At 40.5% G+C, this 19,843-nt stretch overlaps 4 protein-coding genes across 4 annotated transcripts; 1 reads left to right on the forward strand and 3 right to left on the reverse strand.

Moving 5' to 3' along the window:
* Positions 1 to 519: 519 nt before the first annotated feature.
* Positions 520 to 2,221, forward strand: GCK72_004894 (uncharacterized protein; the record flags this gene model as incomplete). The annotated part of the gene is made up of 4 exons (XM_053724937.1): positions 520 to 551; positions 633 to 912; positions 1,117 to 1,982; positions 2,086 to 2,221. 4 exons carry the CDS (start codon positions 520 to 522, stop codon positions 2,219 to 2,221), a joined length of 1,314 nt encoding a protein of 437 aa, XP_053589131.1.
* A 69-nt stretch (positions 2,222 to 2,290) lies between these two features.
* Positions 2,291 to 2,931, reverse strand: GCK72_004895 (uncharacterized protein; the record flags this gene model as incomplete). Its single annotated transcript, XM_003117330.2, has 4 exons — positions 2,291 to 2,354; positions 2,402 to 2,600; positions 2,668 to 2,797; positions 2,845 to 2,931. 4 exons carry the CDS (start codon positions 2,929 to 2,931, stop codon positions 2,291 to 2,293), a joined length of 480 nt encoding a protein of 159 aa, XP_003117378.1.
* Positions 2,932 to 3,382: 451 nt separating this feature from the next.
* GCK72_004896 (uncharacterized protein) lies at positions 3,383 to 11,331 on the reverse strand (the record flags this gene model as incomplete). The annotated part of the gene is made up of 8 exons (XM_053724938.1): positions 3,383 to 3,826; positions 3,899 to 4,615; positions 4,668 to 6,854; positions 6,902 to 7,499; positions 7,952 to 8,577; positions 8,632 to 10,236; positions 10,763 to 11,094; positions 11,232 to 11,331. 8 exons carry the CDS (start codon positions 11,329 to 11,331, stop codon positions 3,383 to 3,385), a joined length of 6,609 nt encoding a protein of 2,202 aa, XP_053589132.1.
* Positions 11,332 to 14,677: 3,346 nt separating this feature from the next.
* On the reverse strand, positions 14,678 to 17,318 carry GCK72_004897 (uncharacterized protein; the record flags this gene model as incomplete). The annotated part of the gene is made up of 4 exons (XM_003116864.2): positions 14,678 to 14,792; positions 15,710 to 15,902; positions 16,411 to 16,543; positions 17,229 to 17,318. The coding sequence occupies 4 exons, from the start codon at positions 17,316 to 17,318 to the stop codon at positions 14,678 to 14,680; spliced, it is 531 nt and encodes a 176-aa protein (XP_003116912.2).
* Between the last annotated feature and the right edge of the window lie 2,525 nt (positions 17,319 to 19,843).

The raw sequence follows: 19,843 nt of genomic DNA on the forward strand, positions 1-19,843 counted from the left end.
ATATCGAATGACGTGATGTCTCGAGGGTACGGTGGGGCGTGTTTGCATATTTCAAATAAAAATAAAAAATAGAAGAAAACTGGACAAAGTGCTTTGAAAACAAACATTTTTGAGCGTAAAAACAAAGAAAAAAAATGTGTAGACAATACAAAAAATAACAGGTTTTCGTGTAGAGAACTTTCTAGATGCATAAGCAAAGTCGGTTATGCAGAGAAGTCGTGATAAACGTCGTTCTCTTTTTCAAATGTTAAACATTTACAGGTTTGAGCAATGGAATACAGCATACATTGTTTTTACAAGATTAAAAACTCAGATTATAACAGAGAAAAATCAACAACTCAATGCTCAACATTCAAAAAATAAATATTCCCTCGCTTTTTTCCACATTTCAATGGAGCGCGTTTGCATTTCAACACGTTTTTGCATAAATTTGCACATTTTCGAGCTCAAAACTACTAATAAACTACTTATCACGGGTTATCCCTTTAGCAGAATTAAGAAAAGCAAAGAACTAATCATATGAGCAACACAATTGGACCGTATAGCATTGCGTAAGTTTTTTAGACCCCAAAGAAGCAGAAACTTTAATTTTAATCTTTCAAAAAACCTTTCTAAAATTCGTAATTTTGCAGGCTAGTCTCCGATTTCTTCTGTCCAAATGCGGGTGGTGTTGAGACACATATCTACTTCTTAGCACAATGTCTAATCGAGTTGGGACATCGAGTTGTAGTGATAACACACAGTTATGGAGACAGAAAAGGTGTTCGATACCTTTCGAATGGTCTGAAAGTCTACTATCTTCCGTTTATTGTTGCTTATAATGGAGCCACGTTATCATCAATTATTGGAAGTATGCCGTGGCTTCGAAAGGTGTTTTTGAGGGAGAATGTGCAGATTATTCATGGTCATTCGGTGAGTTTTTATTCACGAGAGTTTGAAGTTGCAGAGCTGAAATTTTGTGGTCTCGTCATTTCAGCTCATAGAAATTTCAAAAAACAACATTATTTTCAACATTTTCGTAAAAAATAAACCCCTTGAAAGTTTTAAATTCTACTGAACAGTTATTCCGCGTCAAAAACCGAAATTTTCTGCCAAAACCTCCAATTTTATTTCCAGACGTTCTCCGCTCTCGCCCACGAATCTCTTATGATCGGCGGTCTCATGGGTCTCCGAACCGTGTTCACTGATCACTCTCTCTTCGGATTCGCTGATGCATCCGCCATTCTCACCAACACTTTAGTTCTACAGTACTCCCTGATCAACGTGGATCAAATTATTTGTGTTTCTTACACGAGTAAAGAGAATACAGTATTACGGGGGAAATTGGATCCAAACAAAGTTTCGACGATTCCAAATGCAATCGAGACTTGCTTATTCACTCCGGACTGCAATCAATTCTTTAATAACCCAACGACAATAATTTTTCTCGGGAGATTAGTTTATAGGAAAGGAGCCGATTTGTTGTGTGATATTATTCCGAAAGTGTGCTCCCGTCACCCCACAGTTCGTTTCATTGTCGGCGGAGACGGTCCAAAACGGATAGAACTTGAAGAAATGTTAGAGAAATACAATCTCCACGAGAGAGTTGTAATTCTGGGAATGCTGCCACACAATCAAGTGAAACGAGTGTTAAATCAAGGCCAAGTCTTCATAAATACCTCCCTAACCGAGGCGTTTTGTATGAGTATTGTCGAAGCGGCGAGTTGTGGATTGCATGTTGTATCGACGAGAGTCGGAGGAGTGCCAGAAGTTCTTCCTGTCGATGAATTCATTTCTTTAGAAGAACCAGTCCCAGATGATCTTGTAGAAGCACTTCTGAAATCAGTGGAGAGACGAGAGAAGGGGCTTCTGATGGATCCTAATATAAAGCATGAAGCTGTTTCGAAAATGTATAATTGGCCGGATGTTGCGGAGAGAACTCAAGTTATTTATAAGAAAGCGATAGAATCAGAGTCTCCTGGGAGGTTGGATAGGCTGAAAGGGTACGTTGCTGACGAAAATTTACTAGAAACCCCTAAAATTCCGATATTTTGACTAAAATCAGTCGAGAAATTGAAAACACTATATCATAATCCCTGTTTCCAGTTACTACGACCAAGGAATCGGATTCGGAATCCTCTACATCATCGTCGCCATTATCATCATCTTCTGGCTGACAATCCTCGACATGTTCGATTCTCCCGCCAAAAATCGAGCCAAACAGAGTGATAAAAACCAGTGATTGACTATAGAGAAACGGGAATTTAATGTTACAGTTTTATCAGATATTTACATAATATAAATTAATTTATTATTGCAATTTCGAAAAATCCGGCATCTTGAGATTGATTTGTTGTCCGTAGATGCTGAGCCATCTGAAATTTTTCTATTTATTTTAAACTTTCAGATTTTCTCTACTTACGAGATCAAATAACCCTTTTCAGTTTTCAATTCTTTCATCACATTCGAAGTGTTGCACGGATGAATATTATAATAGAGAACACCTAGAATCGGGTGTTCATAATGAGAGATTCTCTGTCGGATCGACGAATCCGATTCTTCCGATTCTGAGATTTTCAGAATATCACGGACGACGGTGTCGAATGGAATCGGTGTTCCGTCTGAAAAATAATATTTTTTCAAAAATTCTGTTAATTTTTCTCAATTTTCAAACAGAAAATCACTCACTGTTCTCGAAATAATTGAACCACAACGTCGGCACTTGATACGTGGAATTGTATAGAATATGTACATCTGCCGAAACGTTTCTTCCATCCGACAACGTCTCCAGATGACTTTCACGAGCGTATTTTCCATTCTGAAGACAAAAATCGATAACTTTTCTCAAGTTTTAAAGAGAAAAACCTCTTTCAATTGCCAATTCAACTTATTTTCCCTCATTTTTTCCACGAAAACCTTTATTTCTTCGCGAAATTGTTGTTCGGTGAGCATGGTTTCAAGCACTGGACCTAGTTGAAAAAATGTGTTGAAATGTGTCGTCAAATCAGACGCATTGTTCGCAATCACTGTGCCTAGGATTTTACGAACAAATGCGTATCTCTTGGAAACTTCTTTTTCTTTAAAAACTTTTCATGATAACTTGAGAGTTTGTCAATTGTATTGAAGGAATGAAATCACGAATCTGTTCGCGAAAAAGCAGAAGAACTCGACTCTCATACTTTATCAAACAATGAATTGTAAATAACTGAAAACATGAAGCAAAATTCAACGAAAAAAGAACAAAAGTGAAATTTTGAGACAAATTCTTGAGGAAAAAAATGAAATGGAAAATAAAATTAGGTGAAAAGAAGTACTATATAAACAAACAAAGTGAAAAAACACGAGCAATGTGAAAAAAGAGAAACAAGTTAGATAAAATGGATAAATTGTAAATTGCACAAATTTAAAGATGTCCCTTTCCGAGAAGAAGTGACAAAATGGACATCCGGACGAACATTCCATTCTTCGCTTGTCTGAAATAGGCGGCACGCTCATCATGATCCAACTCGACAGCAATCTCATCGACACGTGGCATCGGATGCATCACAATTGGGAGAGAACGTGTTGGAACGAGAAGATTCGATTGTTGTTCGTCGACGTCTCTGGCTGCTTCGTTCAACAATTTCGCATTGATCACATAGCTTCCCTTCACTTTCTGATATTCACTTTCAGATGTGAATCTCTCTTTTTGAATACGTGTCACATAGACAACATCCACGTGGCTTATTCCTTCGGACAGCGATGAGAACTTCTTTTGCGTGAAGTTGGCTTTCGATGAGACGTAGTCAATGACGTCTTGTGGCATTTCCAAATCGGAGCATGGAGCAATGTAGTGGAGGGTGATGTCCTGAAAATAAGGATGAGTTATTCATAAAAAGGGTAATAGGCTCCGCCTCATTTGAAAAGTCCCTATAATTACCTTATACAAACACAACAACTTGGCCAACGAATGCACAGTCCGTCCATTCTTCAAGTCTCCAACCAAAGCAATCGTCAATCCATTGACTGTTCCCATCTCTTGACGAATTGTATAAACATCGAGAAGCGCCTGTGTCGGATGCTCACCAGTACCATCACCTCCATTAATCACCGGTTGATCACAAACACGGGCAGCTCGCTCGGCAGCTCCGTTTTCTTTCGATCTCAACACAAGAATATCTCCATAACTTCCCAAAACGTGTACAGTATCCTCAAGAGTCTCTCCTTTCTGAACAGATGATGATTGTGAATCGACAGAGATCACAGATCCACCGAGACGTTGCATTGCTGCTTGGAATGAGCATGAAGTTCGGGTCGAGACCTCGTAGAACAAGTTGACCAACACTTTTCCATTCAGAATGTGTGTCAACGGGTGGCTCTTCTCAACGTCGTGCTTATATCTGTCAGCCAATTCGAAGATTCGATTGATTTGTCCCTTATCCAAATTCTTCACACTAATACAGTTTTTTGCGAGAAGTTCTCCAGGGAACGCGATCGGCGAGTGAGCTCTTGGTGGTGTTGGAAGTGGGCTTTGCTCATCTGATGAGTTCTCCGAGACTGGCTCGAGAGTAATGTCATCTTGATCTTCGAGATGGGCAGCACTTGTGGAGTGGGGGTAGAGACGGAGGTTCTTTCCGAATCCAGGTGTAGCAACGATCTGAAAATATATATTATATACAAGGAGTTCTAGGACACCATAAATAACTTACTCTTCCATCAACGAAGACTTCTTCTCCACGAATCACCACATTATGCACTCGTCCGTGAACCTTACGCCCAGCAAACGGTGTCCATCCAGCACGACTCTGTCCTCCATTCTCTGGAATCGTCCACTCCTCATTCAAATCCACCTCGATATACGTGTCATCTTGTGCTGGCAAATTGAAGATTTTGCGTGGATTCACCGACATTCTATCAATCAAATCCTTCATCGTCAGTTTTCCCTCGTGGACAGCAGTCAGAAGCAGTGGAAGCATATACTCAACACCAGGGAATCCAGGTGGAATCTTTCCATCCTTTCCATTTCCAGTCTTTTCAGCCCATGTGTGCGGAGCGTGATCTGTGGCGAAGCAGTCGATATACTCCATGTTATCCCAGAGAGCCTGTCGATCTTCTGGCTTCACGAGACGTGGTCGAACCTCTCTGATTCCATCCGGAAGATCTTGTTCAGTGAGAAGCAAATGATGGGGACACACTTCACAAGTCACCTTCCATCCTTTTTGTTTCGCCTCCTTGATCAATTGAATCTCGTCCGCCGTCGCGACGTGAGCAATATGAACAGCTCGATTTGCCATTTGAGCAACACAGAGAACAGCAGCAAGTGTCTGTTTTTCAGCATGACAAACGATTGGTCGATTGGCAGGAAACGCTGCAAAGTGCTTCGCCCAATCCGAGATATTATCCATTTTCAGAGTGCTGAACGTCTCATTCAGATACATTTTCAGACCTGCAGCCTTATCAGAAAACTCTGCAGCGAACTTGGAATTGGTTGGGGTCGCTCCGATATACAAGGCGTAGTCCACAACAGATTTAGCACTAGCCAATAGCTCGGTTTGATGGTAAGAATCAGAGTCAACGAGTGGTGGAGCGGTGTTCGGCATGGCAAGGATAGTGGTGACACCTCCAGCAAGTGCAGCACGAGAGCAGGTGGCCCAGTCTTCCTTGTGAGTTGCTCCAGGTTCTCTGACATGAACATGGATATCAACCATTCCAGGGAGTCTCTTCAAACTCTTCGATGAGACACAATCGACGAGTGAATTCATTGTTGGACGACGTCCGACCATATTCAGTGCTTGGACAAAAGTCTTCGCACATTTGATATCAGTAATCAATGGAATTCCATTATCAATTGCCATTCGACGAGTTTTGTATCCATGAGTACGGAATGCAGACACACGATAAGCACCAGATCCACGGATTGGAAGATTGATGACAAGGTGGAATTCTTTGTTCTCGAGGAATTCAACGACGGAACGAGTGCCACTGGCGGTTTTCTCATCGGATGATCCTTCTTCAAATGGCCAATCCACTGGTTTCACATTGATCTTATTGGATTGGAAGTAGTCGGCGGTTCCTTTCGATCCGTACAAATCGAATCCCAACTTCTGCAACGTCTCCACCGATTTTAACATCTCCGCCTTCGCATGATATCCACCAATCGAGATGAAAATATTGCGTTTCGGAACCACGAATCCAGTCGACAGCAGAGATTTCAGATAAGCATCACATCTCGACGTTCCAAAGCAAGCGACTTCTCCAGTCGACGCCATTTCGACACCAAGCATCACATCAGCACCAGCCAAACGAGAGAACGAAAATTGGGGAACTTTCACTCCAACACGTCCTTTTCCTTTGAGTAGTGTGGCAGTTGGTTTGATAGTTGCTCGGATTGCCGGGGAGTCCTCAGCCATCATTGCTCTCGTCGCAAGAGCCACGAAATCATAATCGAGAGTTTTCGAGACGAATGGGAAGGATCTAGAGACTCTCAAGTTGCATTCAATCACTTTCAACTCGTTATTCTTGGCAATTAATTGCATATTGAATGGACCATTCACATTGAATGCCTCAGCAATTCTATAAGTGATATCCTTGATTCTATCCAATGTCAACTTGTTCATATCCTGTGCTGGAGTGACCAAAGTGGCGTCTCCCGAGTGGACACCCGCATTTTCAATGTGCTCACTGATAGCCATCACAACCAATTTTCCATCCATTGCAACTGCGTCCACATCCAATTCCTTGGCTTCATTGATGAATTTACTGACAACAACTGGATGCTCCTTGGCGACGACGGCAGCTTGTTTCAGGAATACTTCGAGGTCTTCTGCGTTGTGAGCGACGTTCATTGCGGCTCCAGAGAGAACGTAGGATGGACGAATAAGGCATGGGTAGCCGACCTGGAAATAGCAAAAATGACAAATTTTCAGTATTTCCCTATTCTCACCTGATCAGCAAACTTCTTCGCATCCTCCATATTCTCACTCTTCTTCCACTGTGGCTGACTGATCTTCAACGACTCCAACTTTCTCGAGAACTTGAATCGATCCTCGGCGTTATCGATATCATTCGGTGATGTTCCGAAGATCTTCACTTGAGCTCTACTCAAACTCATCGCAATATTGTTCGGCGCCTGCCCTCCGAATGCCAGAATCACTCCTTTTGGTTGTTCGAGATGATACACATCAAGTACAGTTTCAAATGAGATCTCCTCGAAATACAATCGATCGCAGATATCATAATCAGTGGAGACAGTTTCTGGATTACAATTGACTGTAATTGTAGAATATCCGAGTGCTTTCAATTCACGAATACATCCGACACAAGATGAGTCAAATTCAACTGAAGATCCGATACGGTAGACTCCTGATCCGAGGACCATCACTGCATTCTTCATATTGAACGGAACGTCGTTCTCGACTCCATTGAATGTGGTGTAGAGATAGTTGGTTTGAGCAGGCCATTCTCCAGCGACTGTGTCGATTTGTTTCACACATGGTTTGATTCCCTTGGCGAAACGAGCCTCGCGGACAGTGTATTCGTTGCTGAAATGAGAGAATAAGTTTCACTGTTAATGACCTTTCAGTATCAGAGTTGAGCGGAATACGTTTTTTTTTGAAATGGCGGAAGGCGGAAAGCGGAATGAAACATTTTTGGGCGGAAAGCAGAAAGAGGAACTTTTTAAATTTCGGCGGAAAGCGGAAGGCAGAATGCCGCTCAACTCTGGTCAGTATTCCCAAACATCAAGACTTCTATTCTATCTGTCTGTCTGTATACCCAAAACAGGTATGGGCCCGGGTGGCGTTGAGCGCCTCGCATTTTCAGCCGAAATTTGAAAATGCGACGAGAAAGAGTGTGCGAAATGGAGAGACGCAGACACACACTCTCTCTCGATTTTACACACTCTCTCTCCTCGCATTTTCGCCCACTTTCAAATCTTTCAGCGCCCAAAGCGCCTCCATAGGCACATCCCTGGCCCAAAATGTCATGTTCTCACCTTCCAATCTTCTTCGCAATCTGTCTATCAGAGAATCCTGCTTGCTTTGCTTCCAACAACAACTCAGCAGACACTGTATTCACATCATTCTTCTCCAACTTATGATAGATATCTACAATATTCTGCATTCTAAATAAGAACCATTTGTCAATTGCAGTCAACGCATGAGCCTTCTCCACATCAAAATCTCCATAATACATTCCACGTGCCAAAGCGAACATTCTCTTATCAGTCGGCTTCTCCAAGTCATCAGAAGTCGGTGGACGACTGAAAGTGTACGGAGAGAATCCATCCGCATGATCCGAGACCATTCTTAACGCCTTCTGAAGTGCTTCCTCAAAACATCGTCCGATTCCCATCACCTCTCCGACAGATTTCATCGAACTTCCGATTTGAGTGCTGACTCGAGCGAACTTTCCGAGATCCCAACGTGGAATCTTCACGACACAATAGTCGAGACTTGGCTCAAAACAGGCAGTTGTGGTACCAGTGACACTGTTACGAATGACTGGAAGATGTTGTCCAAGAGCGAGTTTTGCAGCGACGTAAGCCAATGGATATCCAGTTGCTTTTGAGGCAAGAGCTGAGGAACGAGAGAGACGAGCATTGACTTCAATGATGTAGTACTGAAAATAGGAGTGATAAAATTGATAATTTTTTTCGTTAAAAATGTCTCTTACCGTAAGCGAATTGGGATCCAATGCATATTGAATATTACATTCTCCAATAATTCCCAAGTGTCGAATCACTTTAATCGCACACGTTCTCAACGCATTGTACTCTTTATCCGACAGTGTTTGTGAGGGGGCAACGACGACACTCTCTCCAGTATGAATTCCCAATGGATCGACATTTTCCATATTACACACAGTAATACAGTTGTCATAAGCATCTCGAACAACTTCATACTCCACTTCTTTCCATCCTTTCAAACTCTTGTCAACGAGAACTTGATTCGAATGAGCCAACGCCTGTTGAGCAATCGCCACGAGTTCTTCACGATTGTCGGCGAATCCGGAGCCAAGTCCTCCCAACGCATAAGCAGCTCGTACAAGAACTGGGTATCCGAGCTCCTCAGCTGCCTCGATAGCTCCTTCCATTGTTGTAGCCGCTTTACTTGGTGCAACTTTCTCTCCGACAGCTGAAATTTCCTGATTGAACAAGTCACGATCTTCCGTCTTCATGATTGTCGTGATTTGAGTTCCAAGAACTTGCACATCATACTGCTCGAAGATTCCATCTTTGTACAAATCAATGGCACAATTCAATGCAGTTTGCCCTCCGAATCCACACAAAATTCCAGTCGGCCGCTCCTTTTTAATTACATCAGTGACATATTCCTTCGTGATCGGAAGGAAATATGTGAAGTCAGCGAATCCTTTGGAAGTTTGAACAGTGGCGATATTTGGATTGATGAGAACAGTCCGAATTCCTTCCTCTCTCAACGCCTTCAATGCCTGGGCTCCAGAATAATCGAATTCTCCGGCTTGTCCGATAGTGAGACCTCCGGATCCCAACACGAGAACTTTCCTTTGCTCCTTCGCGTGATAGGCTGGATTGAATGTCATGAGACGGGTGAGCTCTTGATCGACATTCATGAAGATTCCATTCTTCGCTTGTCTCACCGAATCGGCAAAAACATCGAAGAGAAACTCGCAATCCGTCGGTCCAGCGGTGTGTTCTGGATGGAATTGCACACTGAAGAATGGTTTGGAGGCATGCACGATTCCCTCGTTAGTCTTATCGTTCTCATTTGTGAACAGGGATTTCCAATCAGCTGGGAGAGTTGTCGTGTCCACTGCATATCCATGATTTTGAGAAGTGATATAACAGCGACCGGTGGCATAGTGAGTGCATGGCTGATTGTGACCACGATTTCCGTATTTCAGTTTGTACGTCTTCGCTCCGATGGCTCTTGAAATAATTTGATGTCCAAGACAGATACCGAAGATTGGTTTGTCTCCACGAGCAATCACTTTGGCGAGTCTATCAACAAGTTGCTCACAAACTTCTGGATCTCCTGGACCGTTTGACAAGAAGAGCCCATCATAGTCTCTTTCAGTATCGATTGGATGATTCCACGGCACCACTTTCACTTTGAATCCTCGCTTAGCCAGACATCGAATTTGATTGTTCTTCAGGCCACAGTCTACAGCGAGAATCGTTTGATCTCCAGATCCATAGGTCACTGGCTCCTTTCTCGACACGAAATCCACCAAATTCTCTGCATTGACATCGACGAAATCAAAATTTTGAGAATTGTCAGATTCGATGACTAGTTTGGCCTGAAAATTGAATAAATTATTGCATTTTGTTGGTATTTTTTAACTTTCTAAGTTTTAAAACCTAAATTTTCTTATTTTTTACACTTGGAAACCGAGCCGACACGGGCCGGCGCGTAACTCGCTTCAAACTCAATGTTATGAGCTGAAAAATATACCAAAATGTAGATCTCGGCGAGTTCTATGTCCGCGACCTACTACGGGCTGGGTGGTTATTTGTTAATGTGCGCGAAAATGGCCAAAAAAAAGCCATTCTAGTCCGGCCCGCGGCACATTAACAAATAACCATCCGGCCCGTAGGTCGCGGATATAGAACTCGCCGAGATCTACATTTTGGTATATTTTTCAGCTCATTATATTGAGTTTGAAGAGAGTTACGCGCCGGCCCGGTTTACAAGTATGATTTTTTAGACAAACTTCTTTGAAAGTAGTTTAAAAATATATATTTTGTAAATAACGATCTAAATTGTGTCAAAAGCGCTGTTATTCCACAAATCTGTTTTTTATTTTATTTTCGTGTCTCTCTCACCTTCATACTTCCGGTCTCTCGAATTTTCTTCACCAATTGTCTAACATCAATACCCGAGAGACATGGAACATCGGCTTTTCTCAACCATTCCGAGAGCGATTGTACAGCTTGCCAGTGGCTATGCTCCCCATCGACACACAACTTCTCGACGATCAGCGCTGCCGGCCAAACTCGATCCGACTCGAATTCGGCGGGAAGACCGAATTTGTCGAGGATTTCCGTCGATGGTACTCCGTAATTACCGATGAGTGGATAGGTGAGAGTGAGGAGTTGTTTGGCATAGGAGGGGTCGGTGAGCGATTCCACGTATCCAACCATTCCGGTTTGGAATACTGAAAAATAAAGTTTGTCGTGGCTTTTGCATCAAAATTTGAGATTTTTCGGCAAAAAAAAACGCTTCAAAACCAGTTCTCGACTTCTGTATTCAGACTTTATGCTGATTTATCGCGCTAAAACCCCGATTACTCACCGATTTCTCCAACTACGCTCTTCGTTGCTCCATAGATAGAACCTACGAACGCAGACCCGTCTTCAAGATGCAACGTCGCCTTCATGCTTTCCCAATGCATTCGTCCCGACCTGAAAAACATTCAAAATTGTCCATTTTACAGAAATTTCAACAAAAAAGAGATAGAAAATGAGAAAAAGCTCAAAATTTCTGACATTAAAAAAATATTTTTCCAGTTAGTGTGCATTCTAACGTGACGGTGTTTGCAGTTTCGGCATTTAATTTGCCGACAAATAGTCTGAAAATTCTTCGAAAATCACATTTTCAGAATTACAAACAACGTTTTCTTTTATTTTTCAGGCAAAAACTAACAAGTAGAGAGTAATTATGTAAAAAACAGCACAGAGAAGTCTCATTCTGCAAGTATTTATAAGAAAAATGCTATCATATCTACTTTTTTCTATCTTATCTCATTTCTCTGGTATATTCTCGGCTCGCACGAGCTGTTCTTCAGCGTAATTATCTTATCTTAGCAATTGATGAGCGGTACAAAGTTCTAGAAAATGCTAATTAGGTTAATATACGGAAAAATTAACTGAAAAAGCGTCAAACCATGCAAAAAATCATCAGAATACCTATTACTTGTCTGCGAACTACCGTCGGCGACGTTTTTCTTCATCTGTATATGAGATCTGCTGAAAAAAACGGAACAAATACAACAAATTTTCAGAAATTGAAAAATTTTCAAAGATAAACACCGCCGAAGTAAATAAAATCGAACTCAACGCGCCAAAAACTTCGCATAACAAGTTTACAGGCCTAGAATTCCGAAAATCATCAGAAAAAAAGAAAACCTTGAAAGAAAAAAGAGGAACACCCTGTTCGGAAAATAAAAATAAATTCACATCTCCATGCCAAAAGGATCAAAACGTGCATTCCGCGCAGAGAGACTCAGGGACAAAAAGAACGGAAAAAGTGGGAAAAACAGAAAAACATGTGATGCTGGGAGTAAAAAAAAGAGAATAAAGAAAAATGTTTACTTTGTTAATGTGTCTACACAGAAAGGTATCGGTTGTGTGCTAGTAATTAAAAATTAGGGGAGAGAGATAGTGAGGTTATAATCTAAAAGGCTAGAATCTAAAAATAGACTCCGCCCACTTTAAACAGTTAAAAAAATCTTCTGTAATTACTGCTAAATAAACTATTAGCTCGACACAGTTCTTACAACTGCGCTACACCGAAACCCGCATGAAATATGTCTTTTTTCTCTGAGTCTATCAATTTCGCACACAATTTTCTCTGATTTCGGTAGAGCGCAATTGTAAGAACTGTGCCGAGCTAACACAAGGACAACCACATAATTCAATGAAAAAGCGGTCAGAGTTTCGCCAATTTTCGAAACGTCTATCATCTCAGCTGCAGAGTCAAAAGTGGGCGGGGCCTAAGTTTTGCACAAACATCAAAAGTGCCATTTCTACCAAAAAATGAGAGTGACCAGTGCTTCACCCCTCGTTGCAAAAATTGTGATACTAAACGATCAAGTTTTTTCTCTCCGTTTTTCGTTTTCGAAGATGATAAGATGGAGGGAGTAGAGTGACCGATAGGTGGGAGCGGAGAGGTTTTTGGAGGCGATGGGGAGGGGGGAGACGGGCGCCAGGGAAAGGGCAAAAGTGCAATTGAGACAGATAGAACATGTGTTGTTCTGTGGGGTCGGGTTGGTGGTCTGTTTGGGAGAAGAGAGAGAGAGAAGAGACGGTGAAAAGGAAAGAGGCACCTTTAAAAACATTGGGATGGTCGAGCTGAGATAGGAAAAGAGTTGAAAAGTCAGCTTATAATTATTAGCTCGGCACAGTTCTTACAACTGCGCTACACCGAAATCTCCTTGAATAATATCGCATTTTCTCTGAATCTCTCAATTTTGCACACAACTTTCTTCGGTTTCGGTAGAGCGCGGTTGTGAGAGCCCTGCCGTGCTTATAGGATTAAAATCAGAGGAACTATGATTATTTAAAGAAATCATCAATACGAATGAAAAGCTGAAATTCTGGGCATTCTGGATCTGGTTTTGGATTTTCCGTAGTACCAGAATGAACTGAGCTCAGTCTCATGAGATACAAGGTTTTTAGTCTCAGGTGGCTTAAATCTCTAGACTAAAAATCAGTTTCACAGCTCAAAATATCCCTTTTATACAGTACATACGGTGGGCGGAGCTCAAATAATGATAGAGAGCTCTTCGATTTGGAAGAGCATTCAAAAGAAAATTGGATTTCCAAAAGTCGCTTTTTGAAGTTTTCCCAAAAAACAACAAGGCGGTCTCTTTGATAATCATTCTTTCAGATGATGTCTATTCTTCACGTGTTTTCCCCAAAATCCCATTTTTCCCTAAAAAACTGAACAGATAGAAACAATCGAGACACAGAGTACAAATATTTGTTATCACTTCTCTCCCTTGTCTTTTCTCGAAGAAAACGCGTTTTTTCAATGAAAACCGAATAGGTGTCAGAGGGATGATTTCTGAGATAGTCTGGGAGAGAGGGCTGGAATGTTTCTAGAGTTTTCAGGAGGTTAGGCGAGCTAGATACTCGGTTTCAGTTAATTTTAAGAAATTCTAGGAGCTTCGGACGTTTTACAGCTCTTTGAAAATCTTGAAATGGGAATATCATCACATTCTGAATTTTCTTGGATCTTCAGAATACGATATTCCGAAATTCTAAAACTTTAAACAACCGGAAATCTAAACTGTTAGAATAGTAAATAAACAAAATTATTGGTTTTTCAAGGTTTTTGTTATTTAGAGTTTGAAAATGAGGAATCCGGACATGCAGACACACGAATAGAATCATAAAGGTGTTCCAGAAGTTTCAGGATCTTGTCTGAACAGCCTATTGAATTCTCGAAATTTCAGTTATTCAAGTTTCGAAAATCAGGACATCCGGAATACATGAATAAAATCTTGCAAAACATGAACATAATCAGAATACAAAAAGTTTCGTTGTGTTGAATACTAAACTGAACCAAATTTTCGCAAAATGTAATTATCTAAACTCACTTAAATTTAATGCATACCAGTGAACTAAAACTGCCTGAAAACCCAATCAAATTCATAAGCTTATCACCGACAACTGTCACACTGGTCACTCTTTCATTTTCCACGGGTCATTTCTGATAAGACCCCGCTTAGCTTCTCTCTCCAGTGATAAGAAAACTGACCATTCTTCCAGAAGATTTCGAAATGATTTCAAAAGTTTAATAGTATTAACAACGCCTGTTATCACTGTGATGTTTGCTTTAATAGGAGCAAAGTATCATTTTCTTTCTTTCTGTCTGAAAGGGAGAAATTTAAAAACAAAAGGACACAATTTGATGTTCGACCAGAATGAAGACCAGAAAACAATTTATTATCGTTACCCGTTATTACAATCAGGAGGGTGATGGCTGTTATTATGGCTATTTTCTGAAAACGGGAACTAAGAATCCTCGGTGCTTGTGGTGGATTGATTGCAAGAAGAGTTGCATTCGGAGTACGATCCTTTGGGAAGGTTGGGTGCCAGACCTGCTTCGGCACCAAATGCGGAGATCCATCTGGAATAAAGAAATGGTTTTCGGAGATGATGGAATGTGGAGCAGAAGGAATTGGGAATGCCTTTCAGTGTGTCTCTTTGTCCAAATGTCTTTTTTTGAAGCTTATATAGGCTATGAGTTATAGTGACTGAAGTAGCTTGTACAGCTTTTCCAGATGTCTTTGTCAGCTTGTCTGTAATTCCGAATATCCGCATGTCCCTTCTCCGTTAAATTTTCAAGTTTTCAGTTATACTTTAAGACAGCTCAAAACCCAAAAAAGATAATTAAGTTAATTTTCTGATTGTGGGAACGCTCAAAACTGTAAGATTTCTGTCTAAAGCTGTAGATAGGGTATAGGAATACTTGGGTTCCAAGCGTTCCACTCAGTTGGTGTGCATCTGTTTGTCTGTCTATTTGTCCAGATGTCCTCCAACGTTCTTGGTTTTCACACTTGAAAACTATAAAAATCGGCGTTTTCTTGTCTTTCCTCTGCAAATCCGTGTGTCTTCGAAATGAACTTTGGCTATCAATGATTCAAAACTGTATCCACCTGTCTGTCTGTCTGTTTCTCCGGAAGTCCGGATGCCTGTCAAATTTCAAGCTTTCAGAAAACCTTTCAGACTGGATTCGGTTTCTGATTGTCCGAATGTTTTCTCAATCAGTAAGACTGTCTGTTTATGTGTCCGGATGTCCGGATGTCCACTAGTAATTCTTGATTTTAAATAATATTCTGTCTGTCTGTCCAGATGTTAGCTTATATTTTTCTGAGTTTGAAAGTTATCTTTTTTCTTTTGTCTGCTTTCTGCCTGACTGTTTGTCTGTCAATCCGGATGTCCAGGTTACAGATTTCAAATGTATGCTAGTCTGTCTGTACCTCCTGATGTCCAGATGCCTTCCCTTCTCTGTCTGTACATCTATCAATCCGGATGTCTCCTCACCTCTCCACATAATTCTCTCCCGGCGGCACGATTCCAATCGCATCTCCAGAATCATCCGGATTCTTGTACAACTTGTAGTAGGGAATTCGTAGTGTCGGATGTGTGGACAACTCGATCACAATAGCGTCGTTTTCCTCTGGCTTCGTGCCTAGTATTTCGGCAATCTCGCGAATTCGGAGAGGACGGCCGCTGTCTGAAAGAAAGAAGAGAATGAGAAGAGAATGAAAGGGATGGAGAGAGAGATAGATGGTTAAAGATGAAAAGTTTATGAAAGAGTTCAGAGAATGATCAATTGGTTTTGAAAGGATGAGAAGAGTTGATGGGTAGGTCAGGGAGGTCTTAGAAGCCGAAAACTGGAATTTTTCACACTTTTTTAAAACTGTGGCTCAATAATATCTCGATCTTTCTCCTGTCAGAGATTTATTAATTTTTCTGTACTAATTAGGGTAATTAACTCATATAGGAAGCCCTGGAACTGTCTATGTACACTTTCAGACATGCAGAGTCTGGAAATTACAGCAGTCTTCCAACCAGAAATTTCTAAAACGAAAATATTCAACTTGAAAAATAAAATTCTGAAATAAGTCATTTTCTCAAAAGTTTCCGCACTAGACTCCTCAGATTCAATCTCAAAAAACACAATCTCAAAGATTTTCAAAGAATTTCAGATTCCCATGTTTCAAAAAAGAAACAAAACTCACTCCTACAATAGAACATGAACCACAATTCCAATCTGGCCAACTTCCGATTGTACTGAAATTGAGCTTGTCGATTGATGATTTGATCGTCGAAACGACATATTGCAGACTGTTTCGCCGTGATTCCGAAGGGAGTCTGGAAAAATGAAAGAGGGTTTGAAAGTCGTGTATCTCGGTTAGAAGGGTTTCGTATCAGCATGATTTCAGCTTTTTATCTTCTATGCAGACATATTTTCTGCTATTTTGGGTCTAGATAAACATTCGATTGTTCTAACGATCGTAACATCATAACACAGTATATCAGACCCTAGCTTTTTGAATCTGATGTACTATACTAGACAATCCCCGGTTTCAACTTTTTAGAAAAACTGAGTGAGTTACGCATAACTAGCCAAAGAAATGCCTATATTGTACTAACTAGGGAAGGCCATGGAGTCAATTTGGAGTAATAAAACCTGGCCTATATCAGCGAAAAGCTGCGGAAACGCTGATTTCAAATATATATTTAGTTTTTGCCCTCGAGGCCTGGTTTTCGAGAAAAGCAAGGTCAAAGTTTGGAAATTTAAAGAATAGGCCTGTCAGAAAGATAATAAATTTTCAATTTTCAGAACTTTCACCTTGTTTTTCTCGAATACCAGGCTTCGAGGGCAAAAACTGAATATATATTTGTACTCAGCGTTTTCTCAGCTTTCCAATGATATAGGTCACGTCTCATAACTCCAAACCGACTCCATGACCTTCCCTATGAAGACTTTCTTACCCTGACCCCCATTCTAGTAGATCCACTATAAAATTCAAATAAATTTCGAGTAAAAACTCACTTTGTTCAATGTCCACACATCTCCTTTCGAACTATTCGCAAACGTGGCGATATCCCGGATATACCGTTCTTCCGTGAACACTTCTGACATCTCTCCGGAACTCTGAAAAACGAATCGAATCAGAAGAGCGAGGAGGGGCTGTCCATCACAATTAACGAGAAATTACAAGAGTGACAAAAGGGATTTGATGTGGCTGTGGCTGTGGTTGTTGTTTAGAATGTAAATGTGGCGAATGAATGAATGTAAAAGTGTGTGGAAAAAAAACAAGATGGGAGAAGGAAGCAAGAGGGAGAGCACACACAAGCACATCAAATGGAATGAAGGAGCAAATGACGCAGAAGGAGAAAAAAAGAAGAAGAAGGGATGGAGAAGAAAATGGAGAAGAAACTCATTTCACACACTTCTTGCCTCCGAAAGAAAAGACAAGAGTTTAAGAAACATGAAGAGATAGGGGATGGCATCCGGTTACTTGATGATGATGAGCGGCTAAATCGGATGAGAAACTTGAAACTATTCTGGAGTTCTGACAGGCTTCACGGTGACCTTTCTGAATAGGGAGAAGATTTAGAATTTCTGACTTGTCACGATTAAAAAAAAGTATCCAAGGTTTTCAATTTAAAATAGATCGGGTAAAGCAAGTCTAGATCTACAATTTTATAGTTGACAACTTATTTGCGCGAGTTCTCTCAAGACAGTTATAGCCCTCGGAACATAGAGCACCAGAAGCCGGTGCACTACAGTGGACATCCCGCTTCAAAGGATTACAACTTTTTTGATTGAAACCGTACCAAAAATTTGTCAACTACAGAAATGGAGATCTAGGTTTGTACAATACTTTTAATGTAAAATTGAAACAATTTTTTACATTTGTGGGGTCGTCACGGACACTTGAACAATTAGACAACGGGTAACCTACTTTCAAAATTCGCTTGTTTTCCGATTTTCTACTCAAAAAATGTGTGGGATCGTGAAACATTCTCAAAGTTTGCTCTTTTAGATTTACAGCTCGATTGTCGGGTACTTTCATAAATGCTCAAAATTTTGTCTGACTATCACTAGAGCTTCAGATTTTTCCATTTTTTTCCGGAAAATTGGCAAAAATCAGGATTACACCTTCAATTTTTAAACCGATATCTGATTTTCGAGACTATTTATATAACACAACCTACCTCCTTAAATATTCTGAGCTCTCAGAGCCCACCTAATTCCATTAAAATCCTCTTGCCCAAATTCGAATAGGAAGCCATGAGAAAACGTCGTATTGACACCCTCTCTCCACTATTCATTTGCATTTTTCAATACGTTTTTTTCTGAATGGAAATTACTGGTTTTCCGACCATTCAGAAACCAAACGGTGGTGGGAATTTCGACACATGGCGTGGGGAGAAGAGGAAGAAATATGATTGTGATTCATAAAAGAAGCAAGAAGAAATTGTTTTGATTTCGTTTTGATTGAGAGGAATGGAGCATGGGAAAATGGAAAAAAAAGAAGGAAAAAAGTGGAAAATAATATAGTCTAGGAGGAACATGATAATACCGGAAATCTTGATTTTCTGACTTATGGACACAATAATTTTCGAATAAATGGATGAGTAGACTTACAATTTGTCTTAAAAAATATGTCTCAAGAACTGCGTATTTTTTGAGTGGGGGAATCGGGAAACAAGCAAACTTTGAAAGTAGGTCACTAGTTGTCTAATTGCCTATAATTATTGGAGAGAAACTGGGATGTCCACGGATTGGCATGGAAACTTAGCAAGCGAAATGACAGACTTTAAGTCTCCGTTACGACCCCACAAATATGCTAAATTTGTTCAATTATACATTAAAAGTATTGTACAAACCTAGATCTCCATTTTTGTAGTTTACAACTGTTCGGTACGGTTTCAATCAAAAAAGTTGTGGTCTTTTGAAGCGGGTCTTTGCTGCTCTTGGTTCCGAGAGCTTTAGCTGTCTTGGGAGAGCGCAAAATTTTAAAACTAAAAAGTATAGATTTTGATTTCTTTAACTCAGTCTACTCACTTAGGTCAGTTATTTTGACGACGATTTTCGAAAGTAGATATAAAAACTCAAAGTCAGTGTTTAGATTATTATCACTTTAGTGACTCTGAGTGAACAAATACATGAGTCTGGTGCGAAAGTCTCGCTGCGAAATGACTGGCTGCGAAACGTCTTGTTGCGGAATGTCTCGGCTGCGAAACGTCTTGTTGCGAATTGTGCCGGAGCCGAGTTTATACCAAATACAGAATTCCAGAATTTCAGAAATTTGCCACGAAGTCTTCCGACTGAAGACTGAAGAACATAGTTTTTCAATAAAGCTTCCTGTTAGTCTTGGGAAAACAACTGCTCTAAAATTGTTTTTCTACAACAATTTTCAACAATTTTCAAGCGAAATCTTGTGTTTGAAATTAGCTTAGTTTTCCACCTAATCGACGTGGAAAAGAATCAAAAGCTCAAAAGCTCATCTCAAAGGAAAAAAAAACTTCTCTGTTCTCAAAAAACTACTAAAAAAAAGGAAAGGCACAACAAAATTTATTGTGAAATGATGCGAAAGTAATTCTCGTTTCCTCCAAAAAACGGCAACTTCTTCTCAACACATCCGGAAGGAAACAACC

The sequence above is a fragment of the Caenorhabditis remanei genome, chromosome II (assembly GCF_010183535.1).
Source record: "Caenorhabditis remanei strain PX506 chromosome II, whole genome shotgun sequence".
Taxonomy (NCBI): Eukaryota; Metazoa; Nematoda; class Chromadorea; order Rhabditida; family Rhabditidae; genus Caenorhabditis; species Caenorhabditis remanei.